This window comes from Equus caballus, chromosome 14, assembly GCF_041296265.1.
Source record: "Equus caballus isolate H_3958 breed thoroughbred chromosome 14, TB-T2T, whole genome shotgun sequence".
Lineage (NCBI taxonomy): Eukaryota > Metazoa > Chordata > Mammalia > Perissodactyla > Equidae > Equus > Equus caballus.
Window position 1 is genome coordinate 34,771,212 of NC_091697.1, and position 18,729 is coordinate 34,789,940.

The 18,729-nt window shown below is 45.8% G+C and overlaps 1 protein-coding gene across 17 annotated transcripts in view; it reads left to right on the forward strand.

The window, feature by feature from the left end:
* ATP10B (ATPase phospholipid transporting 10B (putative)) overlaps positions 1–18,729 on the forward strand; it is a 286,400-nt gene that overhangs the window by 219,008 nt on the left and 48,663 nt on the right. For all 17 annotated transcript variants that reach the window (XM_070232979.1, XM_070232974.1, XM_070232977.1 and 14 more), the window contains 5 exons: positions 128–234; positions 3,714–3,845; positions 9,144–9,271; positions 10,822–11,074; positions 12,127–12,365. In XM_070232979.1, the coding sequence (XP_070089080.1) occupies positions 128–234; positions 3,714–3,845; positions 9,144–9,271; positions 10,822–11,074; positions 12,127–12,365 (859 nt within the window). The remainder of the gene's footprint in view (positions 1–127; positions 235–3,713; positions 3,846–9,143; positions 9,272–10,821; positions 11,075–12,126; positions 12,366–18,729) is intronic.

Sequence of the window (18,729 nt, forward strand, 5' to 3'; positions counted from 1 at the left end):
AACATCCCTCTTCTGAGAAAGAGGGAGGGGAAGGATGGTGTTCATTCACTACTTCTAGTTGTGTGACGCTCACCTCTGACAGCATGGAGAGGCCATCAAACCACTCCCTGTCTTTCCTCATCCCCAGGGAGCATCCTGACCAGACCAGGACCGGCTTTGGCAGTGAGAGTCTTCTGCTTCGAGGCTGCACCATCAGAAACACCGAGGTGGCTGTTGGCATTGTCATCTATGCAGGTCATTGATCCCGAACAGCTTATTTTGTCCCTTCCCTTTATCTTCCCTCCTCCCTCCCCTCCTGCAAATCCGTCTTTGGTCAGTGGGAACTCACAACAGTTCTAAGAGGGTAGAGTCATGTAACTTCCCATTTCTCAGCTAAGCAAACTGAGACTGGGAGTCCCTTGCCTCCCGTGGTCCCTAGGAAACGTGATTACACTCCAAGATGACATGACTCATCTGAACAAGACAGGGAGCGGGATCACACTCATTCGCCTCTCCTGGGTTTGTGACGCTAACTATAGGCAGGATGAAGAATGTCTTCTTAAGCCTGAAGAATAACCTCTCCAAACCTAACAATTTCACCTTTTTGTGAAAATTGTGCCTCAATTTTTCTCATCTCTGCAATGAGAAGAATATCTGTGTCTTCCTCATAGAGCGCTCGTGAGGATCAAAGGCCCCAATGAATGAAAAGCACCAGAACTGTGTCTAGCAAGTGAGGGCTCAGTGGGTTTTAGTGGTTGCTTTTGCAGTTATGTATTTATCATTATCTTTATTTATTTTAGGGTTGTCTGTCTCTCTTTCCCACTTTGATTTTGCTTTCCAATGAAAAAAAGATAGCAGCTCTTCTCATGATGGAATCCAAAGTCTTAGAGGGCAGTCTTGGGACTGCTGTATCCCCAGTACCTGGCGCCCAGCCCTCAGTTGGTACTCAACAGATATGTGTTGTTACGTCAACAACCATAGACTTCTCCCTCTGGAGAGGAAAGAGAGTCTCCCTGGAGCATCTGCCTTCACTGGAAAACTCCAGAGTGTATTTCCCTGGGTCTTCCACTCACTGGGACATCTTGAAATATTTTGCTCTTTTGTTATTTTGTTTGATTTGTTGTAGAACCCCACTTTGATGGACATGGAAGAGCATTTAAATATCAATCTACCCTAAGACGCACTTTTTGGGACTGTCAAAGAAAAATAGATTGTTAAAAAAAATAGTGTCACCATGGAACCTCCTTTCGCTGGTTTGCTGGAGGGGGGTTGTCAGTTCAGGTGACGACTTTCAAGCGTCTTTGGCAATGGAGTTCACTGCCATCTGGTAGACGCACTGAGGATGAACTCTGCCTGCAGCAATCCCTGCTGCACCAAAAACCCACACAGGCTTGAAGTTTGCTTCTCTGCCTGATCAGAAGCAAAACTCAGGGGGTGACGGGACAGGTGTAGGAGGGGTAGAATGGGAGAGAGAGTTAATCATGGCTCTGAGGAGTCAGGCTGCCTGGGGGGAAATCCCCTCCTGGCTGCATGTTCCTGGGGATATTGGTTACACTTTCAATCCAGTGGGATGATTCACATGAGATTATCTGTGAAAAGGGCTTAACACAATGCCTGGCATGTATCTGGCTCTCAAAAAGTGTGAGCAAAAATGGTACTAATTGTTTTTAGTGTTATTATCTAGAGCAGGAGTTCTCAACGTTGGCACTATTGGCATTTTGGTCCAGATTGTTCTTTGTGGTAGGGGGCTGTCCTGTAGGATGTTTAGCAGCGCTCCTGGTCTCTACCCACTAGATACCACTAACACTACCTCCCAAGATGTGACAATCAAAAATTTCTTGACACATTGCCAAATATCCCCTGGGGAGTAAAATCCCCCAGGTTGAGAACAACTGGTCTAGAGTCACATTCTCTGCCCTGATAACATGGATGGACAAAATAGGAACGCCTCAGAGTCCAAGGCCCAAAAAGGCCAAGTTGAGCCTTCCAGAAGGAAGAAATCCAGCATGAAAGTATGTGTTCCTCACAGCAGACATTTATTGAGTTCCTACTGCGTACAAGGAAGTAATTTAGGTACTTTGTGTGTGTTAACTCATTCTCCCACCCCAAACACACACATAACCATTATGTCCTGTTTGCAGATGAGGAATTGAGGTACAAAGTGCTTAATTCACCCAAGGTCACTTGTCTCATAAGATTAATTTCTGTAACCCAAGGTCAAGTATCTATGGAGCCAAGCTCTGCCTGGAGCCCATATTCTAAGCACTACACTACACCACCTCACCCTTGAGCCCAACTCTTACCAAAAGAACACACGGGTCTCAGAAGGTGAGCAGGGCGTGAAGAGTGTAGTACCAGGACCCCTTATATGGGGTGAGACTGGGGCAGGCGGGAAGGCCACCATGCTGCCGCCCGGTGCTCACAGTGCTGCGGAAACCCCACAGCCCACAACTGCAGCGACTTGAGTCTAATTTAAGAAGCCTAGAGTTGCTCACTCCTACTGTTTTGTTACCACTTTAAATCCACAAGGCAACCAGCTAAACAGCATTAAAGCCATTCACTGCTGGCGCTACTGTATTGGTTTTCTTTAATTTTGCAAAGAAAATGTGAGACTGGTATTTTCTAATCTGACTGCTGAGAAGTATAGCGTGGTAGTTACAATTTAACAGCCCGAAGGACAGGCTCTGAAGACAGAGTCTCAGCCTGACTCTTAGCTCTGAGCTGTGTGGCTTGGGTACCCCAGTTGCTGGAGGGAGAAATAGACGGGGAGTCAGAATCCTGGGTTCTCACCGTGGCTCTGGTGTTAATTTATTCTTTTGCTTTGGGCAGGTCCCTTGTACTCTTTGGTCCTCAGTCTTTCCAACTGGAAAAACGAGTGACTGTGTGAGATTGGTAGTTTTCACATTTTCTTTGAACAGAATTTTGTGCAAAACTCCAAGATAGGAGTGGAGCTCCTCAGGGGGAGTGCTGAGTGGAGGCTTCTGGCACCTACAACTCTTGCACAAGCAACAACACCACCTTAGGCAAAGAAACAAGTGTGAAAACTACTGGCCTCAAACACTGTCCTTCCCCAGGGCCTTGGCATGTACTGTTCCCCCAGCCTAAAACCCTTCTCTCCCAACTCTTCTCTCTCCCTTCAGGTCTCCCTTAAATGTCATCTCCTCTGAGAAGCCTTCCAAGACCATGCTTTCCAACATCGTTTCTTATTTATTAGCCCCTTGTTTATTGTTTATTTCATGAGACTTCTTACTAACTGTAATTATCTTCTTTATTTGTTTCCTTGTGTATTCTCACCAGAATGTGAGTCATCTGTCTTGACACTGTATTCCACCACTAGCCCATAACAGCACCTTTGTGCAAATTAGAGAAAGATTGCTCTTCCTCAAGACAGCTTACTGTCACTTGCCAGAAATGTGTCATAATAAACTTGCAAATCTATGACAACTACAAAACGAGGGCTACCTCTAGAATGGTGCAGTGCACAGCCTGTGCATGGTCACTCCGTCAGTGCCCACCACAGTGCCTGGCGTGTAGGGGATGCCCAATAAAGACCTGCTGACAAATTGTGTGAGGCCTCTACAGCTGTTCTCGGCAACCTCCCTGTGGCAGGACAGATTCAGGTTAGAGAGCGAAGCCTCTCTTTTCTCGTAAGCTCCTGCAAGAAGAGCAGAGGGTGTCTTCCAGGCCAGAGGCAAACAGGCGCCGAGGACTGATTACTACATTTTCTCTCAAAGGCCATGAGACGAAAGCCATGCTGAACAACAGCGGCCCGCGGTACAAACGCAGCAAGATCGAGCGGCGCATGAACATCAACATCTTCTTCTGTATCGGGCTCCTCTTCCTCATGTGCCTCATTGGAGCTATAGGTATGGAATGTTCTGGAAAGAACAACACCATAGTAATCTTGTTTCTTTAGGCAAGTTGCTTCAACTCTCTGAGCCTTGGCTTCCTCATCTATAAAGTAGAATTAATTAAAAATAAAGCCTACCCTGTACAGGTCTACCTTGGAGCTATTGGGGGTTCGGTTCCTGATCACTGCAATAGAGCGAATATCACAATAAAGTGAGTCACATAAATTTTTTGGGATCCCAGGGTATATAAAAGTTATGTTTACACTGAACTGTAGTCTATTAAGTGTACATTGGCATTATGTCTTAAAAAAACAAGGTACATACCTTAATTAAAAAATACTGCTAAAAAATGCTAACCATCATCCGAGCCTTCAGCAAGTCGTAATCTTTTTGCTTGTGGATGGTCTTGCGTCGATGTTGATGGTTGCTGACTGATCAGGGAGGTGGTTGCTGAAGGCTGGGGTGGCTGGGGCAATTTCTTAAAATAAGACAACAATGATGTTTGCCACAATCAACTGACTCTTCTTTTCAGGAACAGTTTCTCTGTAGCATGCGATGCTGTTGATAGCATTTTACCCACAGGAGAACTTTCAAAACTGGAGTCAATCCTCTCAACCCCTGCCATGCTTTATCAACTAAGTCTATGTACTGTTCTAAGTCCTTTGTTGTCATTTCAACAATCTTCACAGCATCTTCACCAGGAATACATTCCATCTCAAGAAACCACTTTCTTCGCTCATCCCTAGGAAGCAACTCTTCGTCTATGAAAGTTTTATCATGAGATTGCAGCAATTCAGTCACATCTTCAGACTCCACTTCCAATTCTAGTTCTCTTGCCCTTTCCACATCTGCAGTTCCTTCCTCCGCTGAAGTCTCAAACCCCTCAAAGTCATCCATGAGGGTTGGGATCAACTTCTTCCCAACTCCCGTTCATGTTGATATTTTGACCTCTTCCCATGAGTCACAAATGTTCTTAACGGCATCTAGAATGGTGAATCCTTTCCAGAAAGTTTTCGATTTATTTTGCCCAGATCCATCAGAGGAATTACTATCTATGGCAGCCATAGCCTTGCAAAGCCTTGTATTTCTTAAATAATAAGACTTGAAAGTCAAAATGACTCCTTGATCCACGGGCTGCAGAATGGATGTTGTGTCAGCAGGCGTGAAAACAACGTTAATCTTGTTGTGCATCTCCTTCAGGGCTCTTGGGTGGCCAGGTGCATTGTCAGTGAGCAGTAATATTTTGAAAGGAACCTTTTTTTCTGAGCAGTAGGTCTCAACAGTGGGCTTGAAATATTTAGTAACCATATTGTGAACAGATGTGCTGTCATCAAGGCTTGTTGTTCTATTTCTAGAGCACAGGCAGAGTAGATTTAATATAATTCTTAAGGCCTAGGATTTATGAAATGGTAAATGAGCATTGGCTTCAACTTAAAGTCACTAGTTGCATTAATCCCTACCAAGAGAGTCAGCCTGTGCCTTGAAGTCAGGCATTGACTTCTCCTCTCCGGCTATGAAAGTCCTAGGTGGCATCTTCCTCCAATAGCAGGCTGTTTTGTTTACATTGGAATCTGTGGTTTAGCATAGCCACCTTCATTAATTGTCTTAGCTAGATCTTCTGGAGAACTTGCTGCAGCTTCTATACCCGCACTTGCTGCTTCGCCTGATACTTTGATGTTATGGAGATGGCTTCTGTCCTTAAACCACAGGAACCAACCTCTGCTAGCTTCAAACTTTTCTTCCGCAGCTTCCTCACCTCTCTCAGCCTTCAGAGCATTGAGGAGAGCTAGGGTCTCGCTCTGGATTAGGCTTTGGCTAAGGAAATTGTAGGGTTATTAATTGGCCTAATTTCACTATTGTTGTGTCTCAGGGAATACAGAGGCCCCAAGAGAGGGAGAGAGAAAGGGGAACAAGAGATGGTGAAGCAGTCAGAACACACACATTTATCGGTTAAGTTTGCCATCTTATATGGGCACAGTTTGTGGTGCCCCAAAACAATTACAATAGTAACATCGAAGATCACTGATCACAGATCACAAATACAATAAATGAAAAAGTTTGAAATATTGCAAGAATTACCAAAATGTGCCACAGAGACATGAAGTGAGCAAATGCTGTTGGAAAAATGGCGCCAATAGACTTACTCAACAGAGGGTTGCCACAAACCTTCAGTTTGTAAAAAACGCAATATATGTAAAGTGCAATAAAGTAAAGTGCAATAAAACGAGGTATGCCTGTACTTTAAGAAAATGCCAATGAAATAAAAATGCATGTGAAAATTTCTTGAACGTATTAAATACTCTAAATATTAGGAATATCACCTATCATTTATTTGTCCAAGAAATACTTCCTGAACCCAGGCACTCTCTTGGCGTGAGAAGATAGCAAGATGAGTCAGTCTGAGGACTGGTCCTCAAAGGGCTCATCGTCTAGCAGGGAGGAGTCCAACACCTGAACAGAAACAGGAACAGTGTCGGAATCAGTCAGTGAGGGCTGCACATGAGACCTGTGTTAGTCTTAGTTTCCTATAGCAATAGTTTCCTATTGCTGCCATAAAAAGTTAACACATATGTAGTGGTTTAAAACAGCGCTAGTTTATTCTGTTACAGCTCTGGAGTTCAGAAGTCCAAAATCAATTTCACTGGATTCAGATCAAGGTGTTGGCAGGGCCGCTCCTTCTGAAGGCTCTGAAGGGAGAACTTGTCCCTTGTCTTTTTGAATTTCTAGGAGCGCCTTCCTCCATCTTCAAAGTGCATTACTCCAACCTCTGCTCATGTTTCCTTCTCCTTTTCTCATAGTTTCTCCCTCTGCCTCCATTTTATAAGGACACTTATAATTACATCATTGGGCCCACCTGGATAATCCGGGTTACTATTCCCCGTCACAAGATCCTTGACTCAACCACATCTGCAAAGATACGTTATCTTCTATTTTGCCATATAAGATAGCATATTCTCAGGGCCCAGGAATTAGGATGTGGGCATCTTAGGGGGCCATTGTTCATCCTACTACAGGCATTGTGAGAGCATCAAGGAAGGAAGTCTTCCTTGAAGAGGTAGCTGCTAGAGCTGATCACCAAATGCAGTAGGCACACACCAAAAGAGGCAGGTGGATGGGGCACGCAGCTGTGAAAAGAAATAGAGAGGTCACTCTTAGCCCCAGGGACAGGGCAGGCAAAGCACAGACATAGGAAGGAGAATCATTTTATGCAAAGAGCAGTTGGCTGTTTGGTGTGGCAACAGCAAGACGGAGAATGAAGACATGAGGAGAACCAGGCTGTGACCGAGATCTACAGCTGCTGAGTGTGGGGAGCTGGGAAGGTAGAGGCGCCAGGATGTGAGCCATTCGAGCTGCTCCTCAGAGTGTAGGCAAAGAGGGAGCCTCACTCTTACCTGCTCTCCCCTCTATGGCTGAACTCTAAGGGTGGTTCTCAGGACCCTAAAGGAGACTCCAAAAAGGACCAGGGAAGATTAAGAGGAAGAACTCATGTGCTGAGTCCAGAACCACCTGCTGATCTCAAACCAATGAGCAGCGGTGGTGTTTTTACAAGATAGTGTCTGAAAGGCTAAGACCTTCCAAGGGCCCAGAGAGAATCGTGTGACCACAGTGACGATGGTGGGATTTAGTCTTCTGGGTGGCCTGGAGTTTTTAATTAACACACATCCCAGATGTGTCTAAGAGCACTCCACGTGGGGGCGGCTCACAGCTGGAAGGGGAGCCCCTGGAGCAGAGGAAAGCAGAAAAACAAGAAAACTGCCCTCTGTGTGGCCACCTCCGGGCCCTTCTAGACACTGCAGGGACTGTTACCTCTACTTCGAGACAGCTTTTTCAGGGACTGTCCGATCTGGAAAGGGCATTTGAGATCATCTCACTGTGTCTCCAGAGAAAGGAAGTTAATGATTAAAAGGTCCCACAGTGAGATAAGGCACAGACAAACCAGAATCAGCTTGGTAGATTGCCTAAAATGATAAATAATTGGAGAAAGAAATGGAGGGGGCGGAATTCTATTCTTTCTGAGAATGGTGCCTCATTCACAGTGACGGGTCTCTGTGGGCTTCTAACTAAAGCACACCTGCAGGAGGTGAAACTCTCAAGTGAGCGCCATTCCAGGGTTCTTTATCACGTGTTTACTTCAACTGTGTAAAAGTGGTATTTCTTTTTTCTTTGCCCAGGATGCCCTCCCCTGGCCTTTCTGTTCACCCAACACCCACCCCGGCTCCAGGACCCCTCAAGGCCTCCTCCTCCATGGGGCTGCTCTCATGGTCTCTAGTTCCTCTGAAGGCCAGTGGCCCTTACTTCACACCATGTACCGGCCCTTAGTCATTTGCTCTATACTATTACCTTCAATAACCTCATGTCTGTAAGTCTCCTTTCTTCTACCACGTGTGATGGCATTTGGCCCAACCTCCTGGGCAAAGCAGCATCGTGGGGGCAGGGCAGCATTCCCTATGCCTTTGATTCCCTATGCATCCCACCCTGATGCTGAGAGCATTATGCATGTTAGATTATTCTATTTTCACAATATCCCTATGGTGAAGGTATTATTACAAATTAACAGATGAGGATGCTGAGATTCAGAAAGCTCTGTGGATGTACTTCATCTTATTAATCCACAGATGATGAGTGTTGTTATCCCCATTTGCAGGAAAGAAAAGATAGGATTCTGTCTACATCTGGTGCTGTTACTGTGGGCTCTCATAGCATTCAAGACTGTAGTGTAGCATCTCTCACACTGTATGGGATTTATCCCTTTACATCTGGCTCCCTGACTTGGTAGGGAACTCCTCAAGGACAAGAACTAGGATGGATTCCTTCTTGAATAGAGACAGGCAGGGAGGAGTGGATGAACAGAGAGATGCATGGATGGATGTATCAGGTATGTGGATGGATGAGTAGATGGATGGATGAGTACGTGCATGTGGGAAGAAGTGGGACTAGCATACAAGTCTGCCAAGACTCCCCAGCCATGCACTTTCTACCACACAGCTGAAAAGAACTCATGTCCCTTTCTCTCTTTCGAATCCCTGTATAACAGAACTTCATCAAAATGTGAGCAGACCACATGCTAGTCTTTTCTGGAAGGACAGAATTAATGCCTATCAAGAGATTGAAATGTAGGGTATATGAAGGACCACTTCAGAGCTAAATGAATACACACACACACACGCGCGCACACAGAACTGTGTTGTATAGAGTAAGGATGGGCTCCTCCAGAGTACACTCATTTCAGGGAATAGGCCAAGGGCTGATGTAACTGACCGACTTTAGGACTAAGTGGAGATTCTGCCTCATCCTGACTTTGCCTCCTCTCAGGTCACGGCCTCTGGAATGGGACCTTTAGAGAACACCCTCCCTTCGACGTGCCAGATGCCGATGGCAGCTTCGTTCCCCTTGCTCTTGGGGGCTTCTACATGTTCCTCACGATGATCATCCTGCTCCAGGTAGGAAACCCTCCCTACCTAGGGGCTCAAGAAGACCTGTGGCCAATACCCATACAACTTTGTGTAATAAAGAAAAATCAGTGCTGGCCCCAAGAAAGAACTAACTGGACTGAGATGGGGAAATGTTCACTGCTTTGCTTTCCTGTGGGTCTTTGAAAGCATTCACATTTGGGGTAATGTCAGGACCAACCTTGCCTTGAGGAGGGGACCCTATCCCCGGAAAATAGCAAAGGAAGATATTGATCAGGCTTTCCTATTTAAGAGTATGATTACAGCAGTGATCCATTGTGCCACAGAACAAGTAAAACCCTCATGACCTGGGAACAAAAGAAGAAAAAGCAGCACAGAGAACTACCAAGAGCTCTCAAGCCCCAAGCATTGAGAGAAAGAAACCACGGGTTAATGTTTTAGCATTTGACAGATTGAGATGCAGAAGAACAGAACTGGCCCTACATGGGAGAAAAAAACAAAACATAGAGCACCTACAGGAGAGAGGCTGTAAGGGATAAAGTGATGAATAAAAAAATCTTCAGCCTAAGAAATCACAATCTAGGAAAAGATGAGGGAAGTCGTAGTTTTGTTTTGATGAAGCTCCATCTACATTCTATTTCTTGTAGTATTTGAGAGTGTTTCATTGTCCTCTTACTGGTGAAGCTTTTTCTGTCGTTAGTTCATTCATTCATTCAGCAGAGTAATCCTTTTCATATGCGAGTCAGATCCTACTCAGCTCTGCACAGAGCGCTCTGATGGTTTCACATGTGCTCGAAGTAAAATCCGCAGCCAACGAGGCCCTAAGTGACCTGGCCCCTGACTCCCTCCCTGGCCTTGTCTCCTGCTCCTTCACGTCCGAGGCCTCCTGACACTTACCCCCAGACGCCTGCCCACTCCTCCTGCCACAGATAACCTCACACCCTCATTTCTGCAGGTCTCTGCTCAAAGGTCGTGGTTTATGAACAAGTCCCCAGCAGCCATCACCCTCTACCCTCTTCACTTTTCCTTACCTTCTTCATGAGACTTACCACCAACCAATATGTATTTGTTTGTTTGTTTACTAGAATGTGAGGTGTTCAAGGCCAGGAATTTTGTTCTGTTCACTGCCATTTCCAGCACCTAGCACAGCATCTGACACACAGCAAGCCCTTGATAGATATTAGGTCTCAAATTCATGAACAGTAATCAATAATGGGTCTGAACACCTGCAAAAGTGAGCGGCAGCCCTCGGCAGCAGAGAGACAGATCCAAGGGGTCAGAAGACTCTGGCCAGGGGCACCAGAGTTCCCACCCCCTCCCCGCTCGGTCATTAGACAACCAGTAGTGAGTGCCTGCCTCAGACAAGACATCCCTGGTTGAAGAAGGCGCATCTCTTCTTCAGATTCCCCTAAAACTTCCAAGGGAGGCATGAAGTCATTGACCTTTAGTTTCTCAAAGAAAGTCCATCACGTGAGCTGACCTCCGTTTTCCGTAAATGCCTTTGCTACCCACTAGCAAGGGTGCTGAGGCAGGGCACTGGCCTGGTTTCTGAGACAGTGGGAATCATTCTCTCCCTGCAGGTGCTGATCCCGGTCTCCCTGTACGTGTCCATTGAGCTGGTGAAGCTCGGGCAAGTCTGGTTCCTACACAATGACCTTGATCTGTACGACGAAGAGACCGATTTGGCCATTCAGTGTCGAGCCCTCAACATCACTGAGGACCTGGGCCAGATCCAGTACATCTTCTCCGACAAGACAGGGACGCTGACCGAGAACAAGATGGTGTTCCGGCGTTGTACCATCATGGGCAGCGAGTATTCTCACCAAGAAAATGGTGCGAGGCCTTTCAAGGGCTCCTATGGCTCTTGCTAAAGGAATCGCCCACTCTCTCCTAAGAAAATAGCGATAAAAGACATTATCCAGGCTCCCCACAGATGCCATGTGGCTCTGTGGCAAGCTGCTCCCTGGATCCCCGTGGGCTTCCTTGTCACACATCAGTGCTATTCTTATCACCTGTACACTTCCATTTGTTCACAAAGGCTATCAGTGATCTCCTTTGTAGTCGCCCTCCGGTCAATCTTTATCTAGTGCCATTCATACACAGGATTTTTGTCTGTCAGAAATGGACTGGGGATGTGTCCCAATTATGTGGCAGTCATACAGCCAAGTTTTGAGAATTTCTGAGGTCACGTTACCTGACATGTCAGGACAGGCCTATGTCTAGGCGTATGGTCAGATTCGATACATCCAGGAAATGCTTTCCATGCTAACTGATCTCTTGGGTTTTCACTGAGGCAAAGCTTTGACTTAGGAAATATGGCTGTAAAATGCCTGGACTGTCATCTTGCATGGACTTCCATACACACACACACACACACACACACACACACACACACACTAAGAGGAGAAATTCTCAAGAGAACAGCATTCATTCTTTGGAGTGGGAGGAATGGAGAAAATGAAGGAGGAGATATTGTAGGCAGCCCGATCCCCTTTGCCACCGAGGTAACCATTTACATGGGAGCTTCTAACCTCTTTTTACCAATAATCACAGCTGCCATTACTAGTGCTTAGAGTATGTTAGTCACTGTAACATATCATTAAGTCTTCAAAACAACCCTGGGAGTTAGGTACTTTTTTAAAATCCCTAATTGAGGAAATAAAGGCACGGGTTTAGTCAAAGCTCAAAATCACGCAGCTAGGAGGTGGCAGAGCAAGGATTTGAAACTGTGTGGCTCAGTTGCACCCTTCTTCCTCCAGTCAGGGCAGCCCCCTGCCTATTTTCCAGAGCAGCACAATGCTCTTCTCACCCTAAAGTCTGGCATCTCCCCAACTGTGACCTGGCCAACATATGGCTGGTGCAATAACAGAACTCCTTTCTCACAGCCAAGCGACTGGAGACCCCAAAGGAGCTGGACTCAGACAATGAAGAGTGGACCCAATACCGCTGCCTGACCGTCCCAGCCAGATGGGCCCATGGCCCGGCAACAATGAGAAGCCAGAGAGGGGCCCAGCCTCTGAGGAGGTGCCACAGTGCCCGGGTACCCATACAAGGACACTCCCGACAAAGGTCCATGGGGCGCTGTGAAAGCTCGCTGTCTCCTGTGGCCTTCAGCAGCTCCATAGTAAGTCCATGCCTTTTCCTCTTTGAATTGCTAGTGGCCTCTGTGTGGGAGAGATGGGAGAGGGCTCTAGGGTATGGAAGAGAAAAGACTGTATGAACCCTGAAAAACTCTCAAAATGGCAGCCCTTGGTCTTGTATGTAATCCACGTACATATGTTTTGTTGGGTATATGAAATTCTTGTTAATTTCAAATGTTCAGTGTTTAGAAATTGGAAGATTTCATACAAACATAGATTTCTGGCTTCTGTTTAAAAAATGGAATTGGAGTGGGCGGCCCCATGGCCAAGTGGTTAAGTTCTCACGCCCCGCCTCAGTGGTCCAGGGTCTCACTGGTTCAGATCCTGGGCATGGATATGGCACCACTTGTCAGGCCATGCTGAGGCAGTGTCCCACATGCCACAACTAGAAGGATCCACAACTAAAAAATACACAGCTATGTACTGGGTGGATTCCGGGGGGGCGGGGAAGAAAAAAAAGATTGGCAACAGTTGTTAGCTCAGGTGCCAATCTTTAAAAAAATGGAATCGGAAAATTTCTCCACACTAAGCCAGCATTTCCTCACGGCAATAATTAGCTTGAATTAAGGAGCTGATGCCACTTGGACTGGGTGTGCAGGCTTCAGTTACTCACAGTCTACCACCCTCCCTCTCTGTTTATCCCCATCACTGAGCTGAGGGCCAGCAGTTGCTCATTGTGCATGTTTTTCCGACAATACAGTTAAAAGGAAAGAGAAATATTTGTCATGCTCATGTTTCTACAAAGTAGAAAAACAAAAGATAAGCCTGTAAGACTTATGCATTTCAAGAAAAATGGGAGAATGTGATCATCATTGATAAAGAGTCCTAAATTATCGTGAAGCAAAGAACATCTATGTCAAAATTACCCAGCTCAGGGCCAGCCCCGTGGCCTGGTGGTTAAGTTCACACCCTCTGCTTCAGTGGCCCAGGGTTTTGCCGGTTCGGATCCTGGGCGTGGACATGGCATGAGGCCATGCTGGGGCTGTGCCCCACATAGCAGAGCCAGAAGGACCTACAGCTAGAATATACAACCATGTACTGGGGGGCTTTGGGGAGAGGAAGAAGAAGAAAAAAGAAGACTGGCATGAGTTGTTAGCTCAGGTGCCAATCTTTAAAAAAAAATAAATAAAAATAATAAAAATAGCCAGGTCTAGTGTTAAAAAAAAATACCAAGCCCACTTCACTCCCTTAGTTACCTGCCTGGCCCCTATGACATTCCACTTTGCAACTTTGGTCTAGGGCTTGCTGGGTATGGTCCCTTCACCTTTGATCCATGAGGACAGCCATCAGTAAATGTCCAGGTAGCAGGTGAAGAAATTGAGTTCCTTCCCCAAGATTACACAGCATTCCCTAGAATCAAGGCCAGAACTAAGGCCTTCTGCCGCCTGTCCCGTTCCACTTCCCTCCACACCATGCTCTTTCTCTAGGGAACACATCATCTGGAGTCTTCTGCACTTACAGAAAAGGTCAGAGGGAACCCTAGCCAGCTTGAACAAGACGCACATATTAATGGAGGGACCTGAAGTGCTATTATCCCGTTACTAGAAATTAGATTTTCAAAATGATCCTTTTGGTGAATTTCCTTCCAGTCTTTTATTTCCCCATTAGTATACAAATAACCACATATATTTAACATTTTTTCAGTCATAGTACATATAAATTATAGGTGCTGGGTGTTTTTTCACCCTGACATGATATCAAAAGCATGTTCCAGGGGCTGGCCCAGTAGTGTAGTGGTTAACTTCACACGCTCCACTTTGGCAGCCCGGAGTTCACAAGTTCGGATCCTGGGCACAGACCTAGCACCACTTATCAAGCCACACTGAGGCAGCATCCCACATAAAATAGAAGAAGGTTGGCACAAATATTAGCTCAGGGCCAATCTTCCTCACAAAAAAAACATTTTCCATATTGCTACCTAGTATTCATAACCCAGGACTATGTTTTCTAACTGTAACAAAGAAGAAATTCTGTCAGCCTATCTGTTCTGGGTTGTTACTTCTCTAACTTTGGATGAGTACAAAGTTGAGTTCATTCTCTCATGCTATTGCCATTCACAGAAATGCATCATTAGTGGGGATGAAACAGTAACAATGTGTTAAGACATATGAGGCTGATAAACATACAGGAGGAATGATCCATAGATGCATCTAGGAAGATTTTTGGTTTTTTTTTTTTCTTTTTGATTTTCCCCAGTAAGATAACCACAGGACATGCATACTGTCAAGTCTTTCTCTTCTTTAATTCTGTCCCCTCTGGATGGAATGCTGTTCCCCCAGCTCTTTAAATATTTAAACAATGAATTCAGTGAATTCTCATTAGGCGCAGATTCTAGGCCTTTCACTATTGGTGTCTTTTGGTACTTTCTTGTTCTAGATACCACGAGCATCCCACCTAACTGAGAATGTCTCCCCCAGGATGCAAGGGGAGAAAAAGGGAGCTTTCCTTTGTAGATCTCAGTTGGTAACCACAGATTTTCTGTCCCCTGTTCAACCTGACAAATCTCAGTAGCCCGGGAAAATTGCAACCCTCAGCCAGCCGGTATAACTTTTATTCAGGGCCTTTGGTTGATGGTCACTGAAACAGACACATAAACTTGTGAGCTATCTCCAGGTCCTGGATGTCATCATTCTGCCCTGGCTGGCACTTTCAAAACCAAGGTCTGACTAAGTTCATTCAGGAACAATAAGGACATTGACTCATAGATTAAGACCCAATTCTTGTTGCCTGGGCACGTAAGGATGGTGATAGGTTCTCTTTATGAACTGCCAAATATGCCATTCTACAGTCACATTGCTTGCAAATCTGGGGTTAGTGGGACAATAGCATCCCTGGATATTTGCTAGGGAGGGCACTGGGCTACGAGTCAGTAAGCGTAGGTTCTGGTTTCAGCTCTGCTCCTGGCTTGCTGGGTAACCTTAAGCAACATGTCAAACTTCTTTCCTTCCCTGTTTCACCACCTGAAAATATTTGACTTACAACTCTCACCAACTGTTCTGAAAATCAAGAAACATAACGTTTGTGCTGACCTGAAAGGTCCCTTTTAGCTTTGAATTAGGCACATTTGGAGTCAAATGCCCTAGGCTTTCATCTCAGCTCCACCACGTATTAGCCCCGTGACTTTGGTCAACTTACTGGGCTGAAAGCCTCAACGTCTCCATCTTTAAAAGCATTATTGTTTTCTGCTTCATGAGTTTATTTTGAGGATTTAATTCTTAAAGTCAAGTGTTCCAGACAGAAGGATAGCTCATAGAAGTTTTAGCTGATCTTTCTGAAGGAAAGCTCTCTGCCTTGGACAAGTGGTCACGTATCTGATGACATGGGAGGGGAAATGGGAATTTTCGTAAAATACGATGTCATGCGCCCTCCCCTCAAATTCTGATATATTTGGTCTATGGTAGGGCCTGAACATTCATATTCCTATTTCCGATGATTCTAGTGAGCAATCAAGACTGAGAACCTCTCTAAGCATACTGTTGCCCCATTAGGAAATGATCTTCATTTGGCTCAAATGAGCACCTTCTACAGTTTGGGAGGTATTGGCTGAAGGGGGTGATTTATGCTTTCTTAGCGGGATCTGACACTAACCTGCAGAATGTGTGTGGCTGGAGTGGCAGATCCTTGAATTAGTCCATAGAGAACATCTACAACAGCCCAAGGGAGCCCTCTGGTTCCCACCCGCACCCATTCTCGGCAGGCTCTCTGAGCTTACCTCCTCCTCCACCTGACCATCTGGCATCTGATCTGGTCTGATAATCTCTTGGCACCACCAGTTCTTTACCGTCCCTTTGTAAGCTCAGCCAGAACTTGCCCTTGAACCCCGGGGTGCTAGGTCGTGGTGGAGCACCCTACCACATTTGAAAGAAACCAGGTGTTGGTTTCCTTAGCCCTTTGCTCTAAGCCAAAAGTAAAATGAGCATCAGCAACAAAAACTGGCCTTTTCTTTTACTACAATGAACAGGGAAGCATTGGTTGTCGTCGCCTAATTGGCTGCTGTAAAATCTGTGGCTTTAGGGTGGGGTGATACACTTATGAAAGTGGTGAGTTCTGAGCCAGTGTTTAGGGGTACTGGCAGATGGAAAATGAAATGCCTTTTTTTCCCCTGGTCTGTAAGCAGCCAAGATTTGAGCAGAGAGTCTTTGTTTATAAGTGCCACTTGCAAAATGTTTTCCAGAATCGTCAGACCAAGGAATGTCTTCCTAATCACGTAATTTACATCGGAGCCGGTTAGGCCCTCCACACTGCACCACCACTCCCTTCTGTGGGCACGGCCCCTGCCGCCCTCTGGGAAGAATGCCATAGAGAAGAGTAAAGGTGTCTTTGGCCCTCTGCCTGCTTTCCTGCATCTTGGTCTTCCTTTCTTTCTTTGGAAAAGATTTGTGCAGCCCTTCGGGTCTGCTCCAGGCTGGCGGGAACAGTCCACCTACACACACTCCCACGGAAAGTTGGATAAGAGTCCTGATTCAATTAGCCAAGCACACAAAATCTTTTTGGATGTGCTGTGAACACACAGGGCAGGAACAGCTAAAGCTTATCTCAGTTTCTCTGAGCCTCCAGAGTCCCCAGTGGGTGCACACGGCTACAGTGACTCTGTTCACACGGGGTTGAGGTCTTATAAGATCTGGGAAAGTCCCTTCTTGCTAGGCCACTGACTTTTTTCCTTTGGGACTGACATCACATTTGGGAAAAGCTTACCTTAATAATCCATGTGCTTCTATTGAAGCAAATATTTACTAACATTGGGCTCTCCCAGATCTGGAACCAAACTCAGTATCATCAAGGGCACAACCTCAGCCAGGGCAGAAACAACACCGCCCTAAACACGATTTCAGCCTCCAGCTCCCCAAAACCCAAGAAAGTTTGTTTCCACAATGGTGATATGACCACATGGTTAAGTAGTCAAAAGGAGCCAAAGGTCAAAGGTGGAAAGGAAGTTTCCGTCCTCCTCTATTCCCCACCACCCCAGAGACAACCGTTATTTGCTGTTTCCTGTGTCCTTCCCAGAGGTGTTTTACCCATATAGAAACACACGAGTGTGGTATGCATCTGAGCACATCCGTTACTGCAAGCAGGAACATACCATACATACTGTTTGGACTTTGCCCTTTTTTTGACCTAACGAATCTGGGGGAATATTTCATACATGTAGACAGACAGATATTCAATGGAGAGCTGCCTCATCTTTTTTAATGGTTGTTAGAATTTGTTGGATGGTTGAGCCATCATCTGTTTATACATGTGTGAATTTTTCTCTAATATTCGTTCTTAGAGCCGAATTGCTGAATTATGAGTGTGTGAGTTTTTATTTTGATTGATACTTCCCAAGAGATTGTACCAGTTTAGACAACGACCAACAACAAATAGAAAGGTCTGCTTCCCCCCATCTCTGCCAGTTCTATGTTTTCTCAATGTGTACATTTCTTTAAAATAGCCTTTCATTTATTGTCAGCCAGTCAGTCGACAAACATTCAGTAAGCACCCACAATATGACATATATTGTTCTAGGCGTTGGGGATATAAACTCTAACAGGGTATTTTCACTCATTTTAGGAGCTCACAACACAATGAGGGGGCAAGAAGAACCCAGTGACTATAGGACCGTGCTCTCAGTGTTGGGATATATGGGTGCTGAAGTGCTCTCAGAGCCCAGGAGAGGTGCATGTACATCAGACTAGGCCTCAGGGGGCCTGGAAGGATTAGCACCTGAGCTGAATTTGAGACAAAATTAAAGAACCAGAGCAAGGAAAAGACTATCTGGTCAGAGAGGTGAGGAGTGCACGTTGTTGTAGTGGGAGAAAATCTACACAAGCAAAATGGAGAATTGGGGTTCTGAGGAACAGCTGGAACAAAAGTACAGGACAGAGAAAGGCAAGGAGGAGATGGAGACGTAGGCGGAAGTGTGCCACGAAGAGCTTTTTCCAGGCCTAGGCACCAGGGTTCCTGTTTACTTTCACTGCTGGTTCCAAGGATTCCTATAGTGACAAACTGCAGCCCCCAATCAGTGACAGTCACCAGTGTGAACTGGAATGCATTATCATTAAAACTGAGAGGGCAGTGATGCAGTGGGGCTTAGCCTACTTTTCCAGCCTTCATTGTGGAACACACCCCAGCCAGGAAAGAAGCAGGGGTGACAGGGCAGCCATGTAGCACAGATCCTTGCTACTCAAACTCTAGTCCTCGGACCTGCAGCATGAGCGCCACCGGGGAGCTTGTAGAAATGTCAATGCTCAGGCCCCACTCCAGACCCACTGAATCAGCATCTGCATTTTAGCAAGATGCCCAGTTGATTCATGTGCTCGTTAAAGTCTGGGAAGAGCTGGCATAGTGTTTAAGAGTTCAGGTCTTGGC